The following is a 22,530-nucleotide window of genomic DNA, read 5'->3' as shown; positions in this document are numbered from 1 at the left end:
TTTCATACCCATCAGTCTAGTGACTAGTATCTATTAGGTTTTGGACAAAGTGTTGTATTTGAGGTTAAAATTGGTCCTACCCAATTTGATAAGCCAATCCCAAGGGGCGCTTGTTCAAGGAAGGCAAATTACCAATCAAATACTAATAGCCAACAAATGTGTGGAGGATTTTAAGAGAAGGGAAGAGAATGAATTTGTATGTAAATTGGATTTGGAGAAAGCCTATGATATGGTTGAGTGATTGTTTCTCTTGGAAATTCTGAGGAATTACGGGTTTGAAGAGAAATGGTGTGGTTGGACTAAGGGGTGTTTAAAAACTTGTCACTATTCAGTGCTACTAAAGGTTTGAGACAAGGGAACCCCCTTTCTCTTTTCTTATTTAACTTGATAGCTGAGGTGTTCAATAGGCTTATTATGAGAGTTGATAGACTAGAAGGCTTGGAGCTCAATGTGGTCACACAGTTACAATTCACAGATGATACAATAATCTTTTGTGAGAGTGGGGACTCACAGAAGGCTTGGAAATTTCAGGTGGGTAATAAAACTATTTGAGCCTATTGCTAAGACGATAATCAAATTTGACAAGAGCTGCATAGTGGGGTTAAATCTAAGGGATGAGGAGCTGGTGGAAGTAGTGAAGGATTTAGGCTGTCCTACTACTAATTAGCCTTTGAGGCACCTAGGTATGCCCTTAGGAGCTAATCCATGGGAAGGAAGGTTTTGGAACCTAGTTGCAGAAAACTATGCAAAGAAATTGGCAACGTGGAGGAAAAATTACATTTCTCTTGGGAGTAGAACAACGGTGATTAACACCACACTAGCAAAATTTAAAGTTTTCTTGCTTTCAGTGTTTAGGATTCTATAGAGATCTATCAAAGTTAGATAAGATTATGAGAGATTTTTTGTGGGAGTCTGAGGAAGGAAGAAAAGACTATTTAGTTAGGGGGGATGTAATTTATAAGGAGCAAGGAAGTTTGGACATAAATAATTAAGGTGGTTGGAAGTATTCATGGACATGCAGACAATGGTTGGGATGCAGGTTACAAAAGAAAAGACGTGGACTTAGTATTTACCCAAATTGGTATATACTTTGCAAAGCTAATGGAGAAAGTTGTTACCACTTACTAATCTCCTACCCTTTTGTTGTAGGTCTTCGGAAAAGCCTTTTCGTCTCTTTGGTTGCAAGTGGGCTGAGCCTCTATAGATTGGTAATCTATTTGATCCTACAACCTTCAGATGGCCTAAGAGAAGAGGTAAGTCATGTGGAGGTGTGCAAGGGAAGCTCTAGTGTGGACAGTTTGGGAGGAAAGAAATGTTAGAATCTTTACTGACAAGGAGAGAGATAAGGATGTGGTCTGTGAGTGTATAGGACTATAAACTGAGTTCTAACCTCATATTTGTTTTCACAATTCTCCTTTGATGACTTATGAGGAATTGGGAAGGGGTTGCAAAAAGCTCCACCATCAAGGATAAGCCTGTAGTAGCTTGGACACCCCTTGAAGAAGGATTTATCAAGTGAAAATGGAAACAGCCTAGGCAATTTGGGGCCCTCCGGTCTTGAGGGGGTGTTTAGAAATGTAGAAGGTCAAAATCTTGCTTTATTCTCAGGCCCCATTGGAATTGGGGATGCTGTTAATGCAGAATTCCACGCAGTCTTAAAGAGAGCAGAGCTAGCTAGAGAACTGGGTTTTGATATTAATTGAAGGTGACTCTAAGCTGGTAATCGTGTGGCTGAGGGATCCGGCAATGGTGGCTTGGTCCTTTAGGGGGGCATTGTGAAGATTCAAGTGGTTTAACAACAAGTATGGCAATTGCTTGTCATTGGGAAAGGAGATCAGCAAATGGGTAGTAGATTACTTGGGTAAGAAAGGGGTGCATAAGAATCGGATTTTTGGGGCTCAATTGTACTTTGTCCTGTTTTTGAGGCATCCTAACCTCAGGCATTTTTTTTCTATTTTTGCACAAAGTGACTGCTCTAAGACTTGGATCTGCAGTCTCAAAATTGCCAGTCCAAGATTTTACCATTACACCAAGCATGGGCCCCTAATAGGATTTAGTACCAACATAATAATAATATGTACCACAATAATAATATTGCATTGAAGTTCCTGCATTGTGATTTTTGTTGCCTAGGCAACTAGACAGGCACCATGTTATCATTACACTCAATTACAGGCGGGGTTGTTGCAACCCTTATATACCCAGTGATGCAGCACATCCAAAAACCCCAGTATGCAGCTTGAGAATGAAGGATATGTGATAGGATGCTGAGAAAGAGAATAGTGAGCTGAGGCACAAAGCAGTGAATTAAAGTCTTTCACAACTCACCTTAGAACTCTAGTTCTAGATTGGAGTCACACCTCTAAGAAAATTATGAAGTCACACCACCAAAGCACAAATGCTCGAGAAAAAACTCAATTTGTTGAGCTCTTATATGCCTTCTTTAATTCTAAGAAACTGCCAAGCTTCAAGTTGACTGTTGACCTTCTATATGCAATCTTCAATTCCAAAAAATTCCATTCATCGAGATAATTGTTAACCTTCAATGTGCTACCTTTAATTCTAAGAAACTCCACCAAGATTCATTAAACTTGCATTAATTCCAAATAAACCCGAAGCATATGTAGTGTGTGTTCTTTACTTCTGTCCTTGTCATCAAAAATCCTTAAATTTCTTTCTTCCCAAATTGTCCAACCTAGTGCATCTTCCCATAATTCTTCCTCTTCTTTTAGGGCACATGAATGTTTGAGAATTAAATAATCCTTCCAGATTAACAGGAGTCCAGCTGCAACCAAACAAAGAAGAAAACCATTCCCAAATGTAGTTAGCAAAAGAACAGGAAATTAAAAGGTGGAAGGCAGTCTCACCGTGTAGCTTACACAAGAAGCACCAATTTGGTCTTTTTCTCTGAAGCAAATCCCAAGTGTTAACGGAGCCATGGAACATTTCCCAACAGAAGGCACTGACTTTAGGAGGGATGGGCTGACACCAAACCTCCTTGACCGGGAAAGAATGGGAGGAGGTAGAACTGAGAAAATTAATCAAAGCAGAAACATTAGAGATTTTAGATTCTCTCAAATTTCTAGTAAAGCCCAAATTCCAATTCAGGTTAGAAGATGAAGAGGATGAATTGACGAATTCACTGATAGGTTTTCCCTTGAGGTTGGAAAGAGCAAAGAGGGAAGGGAAAAACACAGAATGGGCGAATCCCCAATCTAAATGTCCTCCCAGAACCTGATTTTCTGACCCGAAGCCAAATCATACCCTATGTGGGGAAGAAACAAGGGAAGAATATCATGAATGGCTCTCCACAGAGTAGCCAACGTAGCTCTATGCAAACAACCTGCATCCCAACCATTGCTTGACAGTCCATGGATACTTGAGATAAACTCTAGTCCATACTTTATCAGTTTCTTTAGGGAACCTCCACCATTAACCCCCTCTTTCACTTGCTCATTTTTCCTTGTAGGTTTTCCCCATCTTTATGGTTTTCATTCCCACAATGATTAAGATTCTTAGTAGGACAAATGGAAACAAAGTGATCCTCACCTCTACACTTGTAGCGTTCAATGTCACATCTTGATGTCCCAGATGAAGCTCTGCCAAAGTTGTTCCCAGCTGATTGAAATGGCTTGCTTATGGTTGCTTGGTGCTATCAAAAGTTATTGAGGCATGGTTGACTAGTATCTCCCATCCTCAAATTAGCCAAGCGATCACTTACGTTTTCCATCCATTGCATTATTTTCAGCAACGAATGAGCACCTTGCCACTTGGTGAGCTTCCACGATATTGTGTATCTCACCTAGTTGTCATACCAAGAACCAACCGAGAGTCTTGGTACTAAACTGATGCAACACAGCCTAAACCCCCAGTATGCAGCTTAACAATGACAAATATGTGATAGAATGTTGAGAAAGAGAATAGCGGGCTGAGTCGCATGGCCTTGAATTAGAGTCTTCAGCATCTCACCTTAGAACTCTAATTCTTGATTGGAATCACACCAATCAGAAGAAGAGTTATACCTCTAAGAAGATGATGGAATCACACCACCAAAGCACAAAATGCTTAAGAAAATACTCAATTTATTCACTACTGAAACAGATAAGTGCTTCTCTTTATAAAGGCAGGCTTCCATGCTAGGAAGGAAACTAGCATTAAATCTTAATGACTGCCCTCTAAATTCTAATTAAGATGACTGTTGGCCTTCCATATGCCTTCTTTAGTTCTAAGAAACTTCCAATCTTCAAGTAGACTATTGACCTTCTATATGCTATTGTTAATTCTAAGAAACTCTACCAAGGTTCAGTAAATTTGCATTAATTCTTAACTCATGCTCCAATTAATGGGTTGGCTGGCATGGGCTTTGATCTTGGGTATGGATATGGTCTAAATATAGACATGGATATGGACCATTTTGGGTCGGTCTAATTTAACATCTGGACTGTCCAATCAATTCAAATTCGTTCCAATTTAGATTGGTTTCAACCCAAACCCAGTCTATTGACACCTATATTCTTATCTTATATCAATGGACCAGATATTGGCTTAATCCAACCCAATCCAATATAAATTTGCTATGGACGGACCAGGTCCAATCCAATCAAATAAATATTTTGGACCAGATTGTTCCAATCCAATATGTCTTGTCGGTCCGTCCAATCTAGTGTTTTAAAAGCACAAGGCGCAAAAAAGGCGCAGGGGTCAATTTGCGCCTGAGGCACAAGGTGCAAAGCGAGGCACGCACCTTTTTGATGCAAGGCACAAAAATAAAAATCAAAAAAAAAATTGTCAAAAAATTCAAAAAAAATAAAAAATATTAAACATAATATTAATAAAAATATAAACTAAAATTTTAAAAAAATGTTTTAAAAAACCTATTATCTAAAATTAAAATACATAAACATAAGATGTAAAGCATATTCAAATGAGAATTTAAAAATAAAATCAAACATATAAACCATTTTCAAGCATGTAAAACCTCTAATTTCTTTTTTCACTCAATTGCAGTACTTCACATAGCTAATGTAATGTTAAAACATATTACATTCCTGATTCTACGAGCTGATTTTGTGCCACGCCCCTCGAGGCAAGCCCAAACAAGCCCACGTTAGGTCTTAAATTCTTAGTTTTCACACAAAAAATAATGATTCCATAGTTTTATTTGCCTTTTAAGAAGACATTTTAGTAGATTTCACACACCTGGGCTGAGGCGCAAGGCGCATCAGGTGCAGGGGTGTGCCTTTTGAAAGGGCTGCACCTAGGACCTAGGCAAGGCGCATACCCTGAAAATGTGCCTCGCCTGTGCACCTAGGCACACCTTTTAAATCACTGGTCCAATCCATCCAAATTTATTTTGGACTGGACGGGGTCCAATCCAAAACCGGTCCATTGACACCCTTAACAATACCACCTATAAAGCAGCAACCTGAATGACCCCCTCTAAAGATTTATGTGGAAGGGAGCCTCTCCCTTTCCTTCCTAACAATAAATGTTCCACCATTGACACCCTTAACAATACCACCTATCAAGCAGCAACCTGAATGACCCCCTCTAAAGATTTACGTGGAAGAGAACCTCTCGCTTTCCTTCTTAACAATAAATGTTCCACCATGGTAGTCACTCTTGAAAAATATTGTATACAAAGATAATGTAAACTTAAAAAACTCAAGTCCAACTAAATGTGGGTGCAACAGTTGATACCATGTGGGGGACCTAGCCTTCCTCAAACTGCAGAACTATTCATAGAACCTGGAACAATCTTAACGCCATGGTACTTTGGGCCATTCAAGATTTTTGAGAGAATTGGGTTCGTAGCTTATAAGCTGGGCCTCCCTCCTCCACGCTTCTTTCCACACTTCATTTATCTCTACACAAAAAATGCCTTAAGGAGTGATCAGTTGCCCTACACTGCTTCAGTACATGGAAGATGCATTTGTCTTGGACCAGCCTACTAGTTAGAATACACTACCTGCGTGCCCTACCTCAAGCTCCAAAAGGACTTTCCCTGCGTAGACCTTAAGGACAAGATCAGCTTAAGGGGAAGGAACCTGTTAGGCCACAAGCTAGGTCCATGTCAAAAGATGCATTTGACCAACTTTTCAGGTGTGGCATGACTGTGACCAAGTATGTCTATAGGAGGAGGCGACATAGGCAGACAGTTGTCCTTGATGCAAGCAGAGTCCAAATCAACTCTCTCACCTCTGCTTTTGTCCATTTCAAGAGGTTAGGCAGTAACTTAACATATCCAATGCACAAGGTATCTCCTATGAAAATCTCTTCTAGATAAAGATAAATGGATAAGAATAGTCAAAAAAAAAGAAAGAAAGATGACTCCCAACACAATGAAAGCAATATAAATATGTCAAGGCTTAGGTACATCAATATGCACAAAAACCAATTTTGACGTCAAAATGCTAACCTGTCTATGGACCATCCGACAAACCGAACGCTCCAAATCTGAAAATACCTGAACATAATTAACAATTATAAACAATATCAAGAAACAATAGAAGCTAAAGTTAACAACTAGTACAACAACACTGTAATTAAGCCATGATAATAGACAATGAAGACAAATTGATTATGTTCAAAGATTTCAGTAAAACGTTGTTACTAGCAAAGATCTGGAAAGTTCCAGACCTGATCCAAATCCAAGTTGGCATACATTTTAAATGGAGTGCATATTTGCTTTTGTATGGCTTCCTTAAATGCCTGCTACATTAATTGGACCAATTGTTATACCTTCTCAAAGTCAAAAACTTGGTTGTATGTTTTATTTATCCTTGACCAATAAAAGACTCCACTTAACCAAGCAAACTCTCAACCTCACAGCTACTCAAAGAAAAAAGAACTAAAATAAAGGTAAATAACAAAACACATAAATAAATGGTATCATGATTCTTGCAAGTTACTAGCAAATTTCAAATAAAAGCCCAAAGGACAACTAACACAAAATTAGAAGGTTTCGATGCAACCACCCATTTTTCAAGTGGATAATTCAACCATTCACAATTAAATTAAGCAATATGCATAGATTTCCTAAGGTTTTTTTATCGATAACTAAGATTTCATTGATAATGAGGAATAGGTTTCCTATGGTTTAATTGGCGTTCAAGATCCATACCTTTGCCATGGATGTTAGGATATCTGCCAAGAAAAAGTCTGAAAATGAAATTGGCTGCACACAGCATCATCCACCATATTGGGTTAGAACGAGTAATGCCAGATACAACCGACAATAAATTCATTCTTAGTTTTCTTTCTGTTAGTAACACTATAAATTGAATATACCATGTGCAGAAAAATCTTATAAATAAATAATATACAAGAAAAGGAGACGACAAATCCCTTTGAGATAATCTATGGATAGCAAGGTCCTTTCAGAAAAATTCCTCATTATACATATATTTAACACAAAAAACACGCAATGACCAAGAAACAAGTAGCCATCCAATGTTTCCCAATATTCTTTTGAGTTAAAGAACTCAAAACACTAATCAATCTATTCTAAAACACAGCTATAATTCTGCATATCAATCAAGAAAGATGACAAATGACATTAGAATCACCTTTCAAAGATAAAACCAAAAATACCAACATTTGACTCTTTCTTAAGACCACCCAATTAACCTGCAATTTTTTATTATTTCTTATTGTGTCTTCTCCTCCGAAACCAACAATACAGGCCATCCATTCCACCAAGATAATATTTATAAGATAATCAAATCAACATCGTCCAGCAAAATCCAATAAACATTTTGAAGTTTCCTACAACAACACATTATTCTGGAATTTCTGACAATACATAATTATACAGTAGTGTATCCTTAGCATGTAATTACAGGTACAAGAATACTACAAAAATGCTATTCACCTGTAATGGAAGAAAGATCCGCCAGAGTGTCCTCAAAAAGTAGTAGCGAGACGATAAATAAAAAATATCAAAGGGAAATAAAAGTACCATTACAACAATGGCATACAAGAGTACCTGTCATAGGAGTAACAGACAGTGCCGTCAAGACTTGTCATGGCACATATCTTAAAACATAGCAAGTGAATAGCTACTTAAAATTTAATCCACGTATCAAAAAGTTTTTACACGATATAGAAGTTTACAATATATTGTCCTCAATGATTACAGTTGAAAATCTCATCATTTAAATATCCAACATTAATGCTAATAAAAGTGATAAAAAAAAGTAAGTTCTTGATGCAAGCCAATCATGGTGGAAATGTAGATGGTAAAAGTTGTCCTGCTTTTGGGAAATCTCTTTCCATTCTCTGTAGATTTTCTGTGTATTCTTTGCAAAATATTATCACAGTCAGCCATGCTTTATCTCATTGACCCCCGAACCCCTACATTCACTAAAAAGCTCAAAACAAGAAAAACATGGATGGTGTTTGTTTTGCCTTTCCAAAAAGTCATTTCAAATATCAAAAATTCAAGAGATCTTTTAGGATACAAAAGATGAATATACTCTACAAATATTTGCTTTTAACCCCACAACAAGGATAAATGACCTAAAAGTGCTCCAATTGTCTCATAAAATAAAATGTGTGATATACGTTGTCAAACTTAGGGCAACGCAGACAGATAATCAAAAACTAGAGTCATAAACCAAAATAGTTTTTAGGTTGCCTAGTTCTAAAAAATGTTGGCTTTATCAAACCTACTTAAGTACATATTTTAAATCTATGTTACGGCCTATAATATTTATTGTACTGGGAGAATGGAGGAACAGAAATCCAATCTGATGACCAAAATAGAGGACCTAGATGAGAAGGAATCTCAACGAACCATGAATACTCAGGAAAGAGAATTAAGGTGGAGGTTGAAAAAGAATTTAGAGGAGGTTCTTTAGCGAGAAGAGATATCTTGGAGGCATAAATGGATAAAGGAAAGTGATAGGAATACCATTTTTTTTTATAAATGAATACCAAATTTTTTCATGAGATGGCCAATGGAAGAAGGGAAAACATGGTGACTAAACTTGAAGTGGATAGTGTGTAGTTGGACTCTCAAGAGGAAATAGCTAGTCGAGTGGAGTTGGCTGGGTTGGATTGGCCTACACTGTCTGAAGAGATGAAACTGTGGTTGGAAAAGAATTTTGCGGAGGAGGAAATCCAACAAGCAGTTTTTTCAATGGATAGATCTAAGGCACCAGGGCCAGATGGCTTTACTATGGCTTTCTTTCAAGACCGTTGGAACATAATTAAATGAGACTTGTTCGAAGTTTTCAAAGAATTTGAGGAACAGTTTGTCCTTAACTGTGGAGTAAATGCCACTTTCCTAGCCCACGTCCCTAAGAAGAAAGAGGCCAAACATCCCAAAGACTTTAGGCCAATCAACTTGGTAACAAGCACCTAATAAGAAATTGGCAAAGGTCTTATCTTTGAGGATCAAAAAGGCTCTTCCCCCCATCATAAGTCAAGCTCAAGGTGCTTTCATTCATGGTAGACAAATAGTTGACCAAATTTTAATAGCAAATGAAAGTGTGGAAGAGATGAGAAGATTGAATAGGCAAGGTTTTGTTTGCAAATTGGATCTTGAAAAGGCCTATGATTTAGTGGATTGCAGTTTTCTGCTAGAGGTTATTAGAAAGTGTGGTTTTGGGGATAGATGGTGCAAGTGGATAGGTGGTTGTCTAACATCTTGCCATTACTCAATTTAAGTAAATGGAATAGTAAAGGATTTTTTTCCCAGCATGTAGGGGCTTGAGACAAGGTGATCCGTTGTCCCCTTTCCTTTTCACATTGGTTGTTGATGTTTTTATTAGACTTTTGTCAAAAGCAAACAATGTTGGATTGTTAAGGGGATGGAGATTAGGAAGAAATCAAGTTTCAGTTACCCACCTTCAGTTTGCAGATGATATCATAACCCTCTTTGAGAATGACTCAAACCTAAAAATAAATCTTGAGAAGAGTTGTGTGGTGGGGCTAAATGTGGAGGGTAGGGAGTTGGAGTCTATTGTTGCCTGGCCCTTGAAAATCCTATCTAGGACTTCAACTTGGCCCTTGACCTATCTAGGACTTCCCTAGGTGCAAATCCAAAGGAAAGTAGGTTTTGGATCCTAGTGGTAGAGGAAGTTTGAAAAAAGGCTAGTGGCCTGGAAAAAGAATTATATCTCTCTTGGGGGTAGAATAACTTTGATTAGGGCCACACTCGCAAAATTACCCATCTACTTTTTGTCTGTTTTTTGGATACCTGTTAGGGAAGCCAAGAAGTTTGATAAGAGATTTTTTGTGGGAGCCAGGTGCAGAGATAAAGGATCATTTGATTAGATGGGAGGTCGTGGGTCGAAGCATGGAACAAGGGGGCTTAGGGCTAGGGAACCTAGTAAATAAGAATGAAGCTCTTCAGGGCAAGTGGTTATGGAGGTGGCCTCTAGAAAGAGAGGTTGTGGCACGAGGTGGTGGCTAGTATCTATGGTTGTTTTGGATCTAGTTGGGATGCAAGAGTATCTCAACAGGCCACACTCACTACACCTTGGAAGGAAATTTTTGGCATTCTCCCAAATTTTCTTAATTTTGTAAGGTATGATGTCTGCAATGGTAATTTTGTGCTTTCTTGGAAAGATGTTTGGGTGGGTAACCAACCATTAAAAGACCTTTATCCCACCCTTTTTTTCTATTTCTCTCTCTAAAAAAGAGCGTGTTTTGAGGTTTCTTTCTCCCTCCATTCTCCCATTGTCTCCTAATTGGGATTTTGGGTTCCGTAGAGGGTTGAGGGATGAGGAATCGGCTCCTGCCTCTGAGCTCTTACTTTTATTTGATTATGTTTGTTTGGACCCTCCTAAACCAGATAGAAGAATTTGGTCTTTGACCTCGACTAGCTCCTTCTCTTGTTCTTCCTTTTGTAAGCCCCTATGCTCTACTTCTTCCCCTTTGTTTTTCCCAGTTAAAGAAGTCTGGTCAAGGCCAATTCCACCTAAAATTGCTAGTTTATTGTTGGGAAGTTTATTATGAAAAAATTAATATTGTGGACAATGTACAAAAAAAGACTTTATTCATGCTTGCCCCCTGATTGTTGCATTTTATGTGAAGTGCAAAATGAGGACTGTTATCACCTACTGATTCCTTGCTCTTTAACAATAAATATTTAGAATTGGGTTTTTGTTCGGGTATAGGTGGAACATGCCTCCTGAAGTAAATATGCTTTTTGATCCGTCTTTTTTTGGTTGGACAGCAAAGAGGGGGAAAGTAATGTGTAAATGTATTAGGACAGCCCTATTATGGACCATTTGGGAGGAAAGAAATGCCAGAATTTTCCAGGAAAAGGAGAGAAGCATTGCTGAAAGAAAGGATTGTATACTGACAGGGGCAACCCTTTGGCTAAAAACTACTGATCTCTTTGTGGATTACTCTAGTAATGAACTTTGAAGGAGTTGGGCAGCAGTGGCCTCCACATGGTTGAACTTCTGGATCCAGACCATATGACACTGATGATGATAACGATTAATGCATTAAGGCTAAACAATTTAAATGCATGGTTGAACTATTGGATCTAGGACCATATGACAAAAATTTGGTTCTTTTGAGTTCAATGTATGTGACTAACTCTCAAAATTAAGAAAGACTTCTAGGTTGTAACAATATTTTCAGCCCACAGTTGAACCAGCCATTCAAATTGGTTGAGCCATTGATGGGGATCACTCTAGACAGTGTTTTAAAAGCGCAACGCGCAAGAAAACCAAAAGGGCCAATTTGCACCTGAGGCACAAGGCGCAAGGCGAGGCGTGCACCTTTTCAAGAAAGGAGCAAAATTACAAAATAAGAAGCTAAAAATCAAAAAAATGTCAAAAAATTCAAAAGTTATTAAACATAATGTTAATAAAAATATAAACTTAAGTTTTAAAATAAATGTTTTAAAAAACCTATTATCTAAAATTAAAATACATAAACATAACACATAAAGCGTGTTCAAATGACATTTTAAAAATAAAAGCAAGCATATAAAACCCAAAATCTCTGTTTCTCCTTAATTGCATTGCTTCAAGTAGCTAATGTGATGTAAAATATATTCCATTCTTGATTCTATGAGTCGCCTTTGTACCACACCCCTCGAGGCAAGCCCGAACAAGTCTATGTTAGGGTCTGAAATTCTTACTTCTCACATAAAAAATAATGATTTTATAACTTTCATTGCTTTTTAAGAAGATATTTTATTGCAATGAATAAATGAAAAACATTAGCAAAAAAAAGAAAAAAGCACAAAATTTTAAAAAGGCAAAAAGCACATCAAACACACGCCTAGGCGTACCAGGCGTGCGCCTTTTGAAAGGGGTGTGCCTACGACCTGGGCGAGGCGCATACCCCAAAATACGCCTCGCTTGTGCGCCTAAGCGAGCCTTTTAAATCACTGGACATTATAAGACATTATCCTCTTTTTTTTGGTCAGTGACATTATAACACATTCTAGTAAGAAGGTGGCCAACAAACAGGTTCTGATTTAGCATGGGGATGACTCTTGGGATATGGACAAACTTGATCAAGGACATTTTCATCATTTTGAGCAGTATCTTGTTCCTCCAGTTTAGGAGTAGCATTTTTTTTGTAAATATAATGAATAGTACTTCAGACCACACAAGTCCCTCTATAAAAAGATGTATTCTCTTCCTTTTGAAGCTAATGACTGAAGATTTCTTGAAAGCTCTTTTGCAAGTTTGTTGTATAAAGTGATTCTATAAACCCTAAGAGTGAGTCTAGGACCCTTGGGCTTAGAGTGATTCCTTGGGATCTCTCTCTCTAATGGAAAAATAGGCATTTACTTGATACTGCACAGGCCCTTGTCATTCAAATTCCATCCCAGTGTTTTAAAAGTGCAAGGCACAAAAAAAGTGCAACAAGCATTTTGCACCCAAGGTGCAAAACACATGCCTTTTCGAAGCAAGACACAAAAATGCTAAAAAATCAAAAAAAAAGAGCCAAAAAAAGAAAAAAAATAATTTTTTTTGGTAATTGAAAAAGCAAAAAAATACTAAACATAATATTAGTTAAAAATATAAACTTAAATTTTAAAATAAATGTTTTAAAAAACCTATTAACTCAAATTAAGATACATAAACATAAAACGTAAAACATATTTAAATGAAACTTTAAAAATAAAATCAAGCATAACATATAAAACATATTCAAGCATGTAAAACGCCCAATCTCTTTGTTCTTTTCCCAATTGCATTACTTCAAATAGCAAATGTGATGTTAAACATTATGCATTCCAAATTATACGAATTGCCTTTGTACCAAACCACTAGAGGCAAGCCCAAACAAGTCTATATCAGGGTCTTAAACTATTAATCCTTATAAAAAAAAATTATAACTTTGTGTTTTAAAAATATCTTTTATTAAGATGAATGAATGAGCAACATTAGCAAAAATGGCGTTTCCAGAGCTTCAAAGTGCCTCACCTATGCGCCTAGGATGGCCCCTTTTAAATCACTACACCGTCCCCAAATTTTATTGGAGTGATGTTTTTCTTACGTCAAGCTTCCTTATTAATAGTAGGCCCTTTGTGGTTCTCAATGGTAGGTCTCCTTTTTCTCTTTTGTTTCCATCCCTCCCTCCTTTTCTACTTCAGCATCGTGTTTTTGGATGTATTTGCTCATCGTCTTGGTCCCAGGATGGAAAAACTTGATTTCCATGCTCACAAGTGTCTTTTTGGGTATTTCCATACTCAAAAGGGATACATGTGTTATAGTCCTACTCTTCGTTGATCCTTCGTTCTTCCAAATGTGTTTGTTTGAAAATGTTCCCTCTTTCTTTACAATTGAGTCTCCTTCGCCTCCACCTATTCCTCTCCTTGCTCCTATAGAGGTCTCCCTACCAACTTCCATTGTGCAGGAACCCACACGCCCACTAATTCACAAAGTGTTTACTCCGGGACCATAGAGAATTTTTACACCAACTCTAGCCTCTCCTCAACCATTGTTACCTTCACCATCAACAATCCATCTAAGTTAGACTTGCCTATTGCACTTCGGAAAGGCAAGTTTAGTACTAAGCACCCCATTTCCCAACATGCCTCTTTTACTTGTTTGTCTCCTTCACATCAACAATTTGTCTCTTCTTTCATCTATGTCAATTTCTCAATCTCTACAAGAAGCCCTTGTCTCTTCTTACTACAAGGAGGTAATGGATATAAGGATTTGTACTCTCCACTCATTAATACCTAGGATCTCACTCCTCTACCTTTTAGTAGAAAGATGGTTGGATGTCGATGGGTTTAGGGCTATGTCATCCATCTGCGGTGAGATTATATGGCTGAGAGCCCTCCTTAATGACCTTGGCATCTCCTTGTCATCCCCAATTCCTGTTTATGCTGACGATGTGAGTGCTATCAAGATTGCATCCAACCCGGTCTTCCATGAGAGCACCAAACATATAAAGGTGGATTGCCACTTCATTAGAGACCAGTTTTCTGTTGGACACATATCTCTACCGCACGTGTCTTCTGCCCCACAACTTGCTGACATATTCACGAAGGCTATGACCAGTGCACACTACCAGTTTCTAGTTGACAAACTGATGCTCATACCTCGGATCAGTTTGAGAGGGGGTGTAGAGACTGATCTATGTCTCTTACATCTTCTTTCCTTTTTTGGCCCTTGGGACCACCCTTTTATATTATAACTTATGTATACTATCTTTAGTTTTATTATTTCTTGTAAGACAAGGACATAATTGTCCTTTCCATAACATTGTATTCTTTCATATATAAGTTAAATATTTCTGGGTGTGTAGTTCAAGACAGAACACACCCTTTTCACTCTCAACTCTTTCTGCTTTGATTTGATCCAAGTTGACAATCTGACCATCCAATTTAAGTAGGTCCTAGAAGGCTAGAACATACCATCTAGGATATTTAAGTCCAAGGAAAAAAAAAAAAGAAGTTTTGACTTTTGTGTCCCTTCTACCCCTTCTAAAGCCCAAGTCCCAACCAAAACCATTGTTTGTAGAATAAGGAACAGTAAACCTAAATACTAGCATACCACCTCCCCTTTAGAGGACAAACAATATAAGGAAAGAAATTGCTCATTTAAAGGGGACTGCCCCACCCAAGTATGTTTTTTTATGATAAAAGAAAATTTAGTAAAAGAGAAAAAAGCGAACAAGAGAGCGGTAACAAGCAGTCACCCACGAAGAAGAGGAGACCCCAACACAGACATGACTTAATATCAAAACAGCCTTCAAAGAGAACCTTCAAAACCTAACCCAACATTCCGTTCCACCTAGACCCCAAAACAACAGACAACCTAAAACAAAAACAAAACAGGGAAGACATGAGCCAACCACCATGACTCCTCTGTATACCCATCGTCACTCTCATCTTTTTCTTCATTCCAAGGCTCTCCTTCCCCCATAATAACTTTCTTTAAACTCTCCTTCCTCCTCTCAAATTCTTCAATGTCTTTTCTGGAAACGCCTCTCCTCCCAAACAGAAAAAACTAATTTTTTTCCAAATTCATTATTTTTTCAGCAATTTTCTCAATAACTGGTCCAACCTTCTATGTTTTTCTCATGAAATCGTGCCAGCTATCCTCATGTCAGCTTCATTCCCTTCCTCAATATACTTCAATAGTTGTCAAGTGGTTACCATCTCTAAAGCTAAAATAGGATCATAATTCGAGACTCCCCCATCAGGATCAACTAACTCCGACCAGGCCAAGCTTCAGTCTAGAAAAAACTTTAGTTACATGAACAATATGCATCTTACTAGAAGCCATGTGCTTCTTAGGAACCAAGTCATCCTCAATAGATTCACACCTTTCCCCCAATTTCCTCCTGCAACCTAGATAGATACCTAACTTACCAACCACAACCTTCTGAAAATGAATTAGAGAAATAGGTCAAAGCTCGCCATAACTGTCATTTGCTTCCCCAAATGGGCCACCTTCTTCAACCCCAACAATTTTATTGGGTCTTCAAAATGACATCCAATTAGTTCTCACTATCCCCCAAACGTGACTCCACCCCTTCAGCTTCCCCTGTACCTCTCAAACGCAGCTCAACTAAAGAAGGACTAGCTTCTTGACATGGCTTGAAAGTTGAAAGCATTGTCCCGAACAATAGAAACATCATACACCACAATAGACTCGCCACAATGAAGAACGCAAGCCCCCATTAACGAACCAGCCACACTATCCGCACCATTAGAACTGTAAACAATGAAGCCCCAGAATCAATACACTCATTTCTGCAAGTAGACCAGACAATGGAAGAGGAATTGTCCTCAGTATCTGGAGACCAAGAAAGAAGGTAATTTCGAATCTTTTGTCAATGAGACCAATATGTTAGTCACTCTGCATCCTAGTGTATTGACTCTGGGGCTTCTACCCATGCAAATAACGCATTGCAAGGGTTCAAGACAAGCAAAAGGCTGAGTGACGGTGAAGTGACACTTGGGGACTTTTGCAACAGTTGCAGCTACAGCCATAGGAACTATAGATTTATTTTTCAGAGAACGAATTGTTACACTTAAAGATTGTCTTTATTTACCAAATTTGAGAATGAATCTAATTTCTGTTTCAAAATTGTGCAAGGATGGTTATTCTATTTTGTTTAGTAATACGATTACTATTAAATTGAATAACAAATTCCTCACTTACATAGAACTGGAGAATGGTCTCTATGTCCTCTGTCCTTGTCTTGAAACAAGCACAACCGAAACTACGTCAAAAATTATCCCCAAGAAAATATCACGAGATACGGTTAATCACACGTGCCTGTGGCATTACCGACTTGGCGAAATTAATATAGATCGTATCACAAGGTTGGTAAAGGATGGTCCTATGGATTTTCTAATTGTATAAGATCTTCCAACCTGTGAAGCTTGCCTTTAGGGTAAGATGACGAAACGGCCATTAACGGGAAAGCCTAAAAGATCTACGGGGCACACTTGACCTAATACATACTGATGTATGTGGTCCCATAAATGTTAAGACATGCAACCAACACGTTTATTTTATAACCTTAATCAATGATTTCTCTCGGTATGGTTACGTGTATCTAATGAGACACAAGTCCGAATCCTTTGAAAAGTTCAAAGAGTTCAAACAAGAGGTCAAAAAATAGTTGGGGAGACAGATCAAAGCCCTACAATCAGATCAAGGAGGCAAGTATCTCTTCGACAAATTCAGGGACTACTTAAAAGACAAGTGGACTGTATCATAGTTAGCTCATCCTGCTACACCACAATTAAACGGTGTATCGGAGAGGAGAAACCGGACTCTATTGGATATGGTCCACTCACTTCTCATCCACTCAAAACTACCTATATCTTTTTGGGGATACACATTGGAGACGGCAATATACATGCTAAACCGGGTTCCAACCAAATTCGTTCCTAAGACTCCCTATGAGCTTTGGACCAATAAGAAACCAAGTGTAAGACACTTAAACATTTGGGGTTGTCCGGCACATGTTAAGAGAACAAGTGCTGACAAATTGGAATCCAAGACCAGTCGTTGCCTATTTGTAGGATACCCCAAAAAGCTCTGTAGGTTACCTATTCTATGACCCAAAAGAACAAAAGGTGTCTTGCAGTCGAAATGCCTACTTCTTGGAAGAATATTGCATTCTGAACAATCATCATCAGGAAATCGTTCCTGATGAGGAGAGCTCAGAAGTAGTGGGAGATGTCCCACAGGCTCCAAAGATCTACTCGGGTTTCTAGACCTCCAGTTCGTTACGGCTATGATCAAGAAAGTTACTTGATGGAAGCCACAATCGGTGAGGAAGATCCCATGCCTTATATGGAAACTATGTTGGACATAGATTATTTGAAGTGGGTAAATGCCATGAAAGTCGAGAAGGACTCGATAGAAACCAGCAAGGTCTGGACTCTTATAGACCCACCCCTGGGGTGAAAGCAAATGGTTGCAAATAGATCTACAAGAGGAAGAAGGGCCCTTGATGAGAAGATTGAGACCTGCAAATCTCATCTTGTAGCGAAAGGGTACACTCAAAAAGAGGGAATCGATTGTTGAGGAAACCTTTTCGCCAGTGGCCATCCTTAAATCCATACGGATCTTGCTAGCTGTAGCAGCACACTATGACTGAGATTTGGCAAATGGATGTCAAAACCATGTTCCTGAATGGAGATCTTACTGAAGATATCTATATGCAGCAACCACAAGATTTCATTGTTGCAGGTCAGGAACACATGGTGTGTAAACTCGGACTTAAGCAAGCTTCTAGAAGTTGGAACATCCGATTTGACACTACCATTGGATAGACCTAGGGAGGTTTATCTTGCCAAGGCTGACACAAATGCGTTGCCAATTCGGTTGGGGCAACTTGTCTCAACTGCCAGGGTTAGACCTGAAGCACATGTAGTGTGGGTTTGCTTGAAACTCTGAACCGGACCATTTTCCAATTATGCCCTGGTCCTTGGAGACAAATAGGCAAAACTGGAAAGTTACGCCTAGCTCCTAGACTCGATTATGGAATTGCACTAGGTGTTGGATTGGGCTATCTTTGATATGGCAATCAATGAGATCCTTAGCGGGGGTCAAAACCTGGGTATGTTGGGGCAGTATGAGAATTCACTTGTGTGGGTGATCATAGTTACAGAATCAGACCCTTTGTCGGACAAAGTGAATGATCGGGGACAGCACTCTCTCTGATGGGAACCTAAACTGCCAGCAGTTGATTTCAAACTTGTTTGAGATATATTTTGCAAAATATAATTATATATATTATGTTTTATGAAAAAGGTTTGCAAAGGCTTTAATTCCCAGGATCCATCCCGAGCAGAGAGTGTGACATTGTACCATGCAGCCGAGGGAGAAGTCCTCTCTTGTCGGGTAGTGTTTGATCATTATGGGCTAAGAGGTTAAGTGCAAGACCATTTAGGGTTTATATACCTGATGGGCTAATCTCACTTAAGACTATAGTCCTTGGGCCTTCATAAGGTAGTTGGACTCAATGACCATTTAGTGTAAATGTTGGGCTTGTTAAGAGCCCATACTGATAGACTCACACGCCATACAAAGAGAGCCAAACTAGCTAACAATAAAAAGGGGAGGCGAGCCCACTTACTTAATGGGCCTAGGGCCCAAGATTAATATGATTAATCAATATGGGCGAATCTTGGTTTAGATAAGGATTTGGAACAGCAGATAAGGATAAGAGGATAAGTCTTATCCACTTAAAGAGTTCACATCCAAATAAAGATTTGCATTAAGAAACTCCAAATTAGATTAGGAAATTAACTCTTTAAGATCTATTTAAATAGATGAGGGCGAACTGCTAAAAGGTTACACACTGCTTTCAGTTCTCCCTCTCCTTCTGCTCTTGCTGCCATATACCCTGTTCGATCTTCAGTCTTGGACTGATCAAGAGTGGATCTTGATTCTGATTTTTGCAAGAAAAATCATATCTGAATTCGTGCTCACCTCCCTTTGCTTGATCCTTGTTGAAGGATTGCAGTTCTTGCTGAAGGACTACATTGTTGATACTGCTTCACCTCAAGCTGCACCATCTTCAGTGAAAGCAGGATTTGGTACCCTCTTTGGGCGTGAACACCTACTTTGGGAGCTATGTTTGTGGATTCCGTATAAGGTATAGCCCTCCCTTTGTTTTGGTTTCAGATCTAGTCTGGTTTGTTTCAAGAACGACCCTTGAAAAGTGCAGTTTTTCTAAAACTGGGAATACGATTCCCTGAAGGGAGAAAGAAAACTTTTGAAATTTTGCCCAGGCCACCCTGCATGGTTCGGCCATCCATATGATGGATCTCCCTTCCCTTCAAATTGCCCATGAAAGTTGATCACCACTTTATAACATAACTTATTCCTATCTGCCATTTTCTCAACAATGCCAAATTCTTCTTTCCAATATTTCCAATTCCCAACCCCCCATGCCTCTTACATCTACTCACATCAAAAAGTCTCTCACCAATTTTTCTATTTGCTTTCCCACCCATGTTATCTTAAAAATTAATATGTAGTAAACCAAGAGATTTGCCAATGTTAACCTAATTAAGGTAATCATGCCCCCAAAGGTAGCATACCCCTTCTTCCAAGTGGCTAACCTCTTTGACACTCTTTCAATCATAGGAGTCCAAATCTATGCTCTTTTTTAGGGGGGCTTGCTCTTAGGGGTAATTCTAGATATTTCATATGCCAAGAGAGAGAATGTCACCTTGTCTAAGAGCGCAAATGTCAAGATAAAATCTAGTACTGGCCCATTCACCAAGAACGAGTAATGACAAATCTCGGGGCAGCCCAATATCCACTTGCACCACTTTTCCTCAAAACCACAGTTTCTCATAATCATCAAGAGAAATTATCAGGCCACTTTATTGTATGCTTTATCAATATCAAGTTTATAAATCAATCCTTGTAGAAAATATGACCATCAAGAGAAAATATCAGTCCACACTCATTAGCAACTAGAATTTGACATGCAATTTCTCTACCATGTAGAAAATATGAAATCTAGTCCAGAATAGGTCGAATCATAACTTTATTATGTCATAAATTAACAGCATGAAGTTATAAGGATCCAGAAAAACATTTCATATAAAACCCATAATTTATAATTGAGACTTGATAGAGCAGGCAGATACTATACTGGTTGTGAGGCAGCCAATGATACTTCTCCATGGGAGTAGAGATAAAGATAAGCTGTCATGCTAGTTGGGACAATAATTGTCATCCATGTTGCAGACTGCAAAACAACAAATTTCATAACTCAAGTTACGTTAAAACAAGTCCCTAGAAGTCTAAATGAGAGTTCAACTAGTCAATCCAGAACCAGAGGAAGATAGTTACCAGAATGAATATTAATCACAAAGAAATGAAGAATATGAGAATGCTCAATTCAATAGAAAAAGAAAAGCCACAATTTAATCCATTTGCAGACTTATATTCAAACTTACTGACGTCAAATTAAAAATTAACACCACTTTTGTCTAAAATGAAGACTCAGGCATATATTTATTACAGAAAAAAGAACTTAGATGTATGTAGGATATGGAAGGCAGCAAAATTAGAACATGGAAGGCAAGGCCCATTATATTTTCTCAGTTAAATCCTCCAATGTAGCACAGCTCACTGCTCAGGTGCATCAACGATCCTTTCCCTTGAGACCGAAATGTTAAAGGCCAATGTTCCATCTAGGGTTCACTTTTTTGGGTTAGACTGTAAGAAACTAAAGAGTTGCCAATAGAAATGCAACAAAACTCCTCAAAACAGCATCCTAGTAGAAATACAAAACTTACTTGCCAGTAATCTAGGGAAGAACAAGAAGGATGAATAATAATATATAGTTACTTAGATATAGAAAGCATTAAGAATTTCAAAGCTCTATTGATTGAATCAGAAAAGTGAACAACAATTGTCTAATTTGAAAGTTGTATAGTTGGAATCAATATGGAGGAGGAGGTAGTAGAGTGTGCAAGTATTTTGGGTTGTACGGTGTCCATTTGGCCTCTGAATTGTTTAGGAATGCCTCTATGAGATAGCCCAAGGAAAGAAGATTTTTGTCAATTTTTAGGCTTCAAAAAGAGATTGGAAGAAGGTTGGAGGAGCTAATGAGAGATTTTCTTTGGAACCAAGGGAGGAGAAAAGAGACAATAGGGTGAGGCGGGAACTAGTATGTAGAAATAAAAAGTTTGGAGGTCTCGATCTTAGAAATATTCAGAAAATAAATTTGGTTCTCTTGGGGAAGTGGCTATGGAGATTTCTGCTTGATAAGGAAAAGTTGTGGGCTAAGGTAGTAAGAAGTATTCATGGATTTGCAAATAATGGTTGGGATGCTGGAATTCTGACTAGGACTACAAGAGTTTTACCATGGAAAGCCATTCAAGCTATCTTGTCTCTTTTTTTGCCTTGGATCATGTATGATTTGCATTCTGGTAACCTTATTAAATTCTAGGAACAATTATGGATTGGGGATTCCCTTTGAAGGACCAGTTACCACATTTCTAGTACCCTCAAACTCTGTCTCAAGCTTTGGTTAGAATTTGGGTTTAAGAAGGGCATTTAGGGATTCAGAGTTAAATAGAACATCCTCACTTTTGGGTATCCTTGATGGTGTTTACTTGGACCCTACAAAACCAAATTGTAGGGTTTGGACTGTCTCGGCCTCTGGCAATTCACTTGTGCCTTCTTTCTCAAACCCTTAGCTCAACCAAAATTTTCCCTTGGGCTGTCTTTCCCTATTAAGTGGTGTAATCCTATTCCTCCTAGGGTTGGGGGTTTTTGTTGTGAAACATTTCTGAACTAAACCAACACTTGTGACTTGCTTCAGAAAAAGAGACGTAAAAGTTGTTTGTCTCCTCATCGGTGTGTTCTTTGCAAAGCTAATAGTGAGAATGGTTATCACTTGTGAACTTCCTACCATTTTGTTAATTGTATTTGGGAATAGGTTAGCTAAGGGGTAAATAGGGATGCTTTGTTTTGGGCTCGTGTAATTTTGTTTTTTTTTAATCAATAACAAATAGCTTTCATTAAAATATGAAAATCAAGTACAGGAATAAGGGGGGAGATAAGCTCTCTTAACTCTCCCACCAAAAGAAGCTATTTGTTA

At 38.4% G+C, this 22,530-nt stretch overlaps 1 protein-coding gene across 21 annotated transcripts in view; it reads right to left on the bottom strand.

Annotated features, from left to right (window-relative positions):
• LOC148846692 (uncharacterized) overlaps positions 1-22,530 on the bottom strand; it is a 61,888-nt gene that overhangs the window by 23,245 nt on the left and 16,113 nt on the right. For all 21 annotated transcript variants that reach the window (XR_016102137.1, XR_016102138.1, XR_016102139.1 and 18 more), the window contains 4 exons: positions 20,572-20,667; positions 7,874-7,987; positions 7,124-7,177; positions 6,419-6,466 (listed from right to left, as the gene is read on the bottom strand). Coding sequence is in view for 18 of the 21 variants with exons in the window: in XM_088954345.1 (XP_088810471.1) it covers positions 6,419-6,466; positions 7,124-7,177; positions 7,874-7,987; positions 20,572-20,667 (312 nt within the window). In the remaining 3 variants the exon portion in view is untranslated. The remainder of the gene's footprint in view (positions 1-6,418; positions 6,467-7,123; positions 7,178-7,873; positions 7,988-20,571; positions 20,668-22,530) is intronic.

Source organism: Nelumbo lutea, chromosome 7 (assembly GCF_056320005.1).
Source record: "Nelumbo lutea isolate HS-2025 chromosome 7, American lotus-T2T, whole genome shotgun sequence".
Classification (NCBI taxonomy): domain Eukaryota; kingdom Viridiplantae; phylum Streptophyta; class Magnoliopsida; order Proteales; family Nelumbonaceae; genus Nelumbo; species Nelumbo lutea.
The sequence above is the reverse complement of the archived record's forward strand: the minus strand, read 5'-3'. Positions and strand labels throughout refer to the sequence as shown.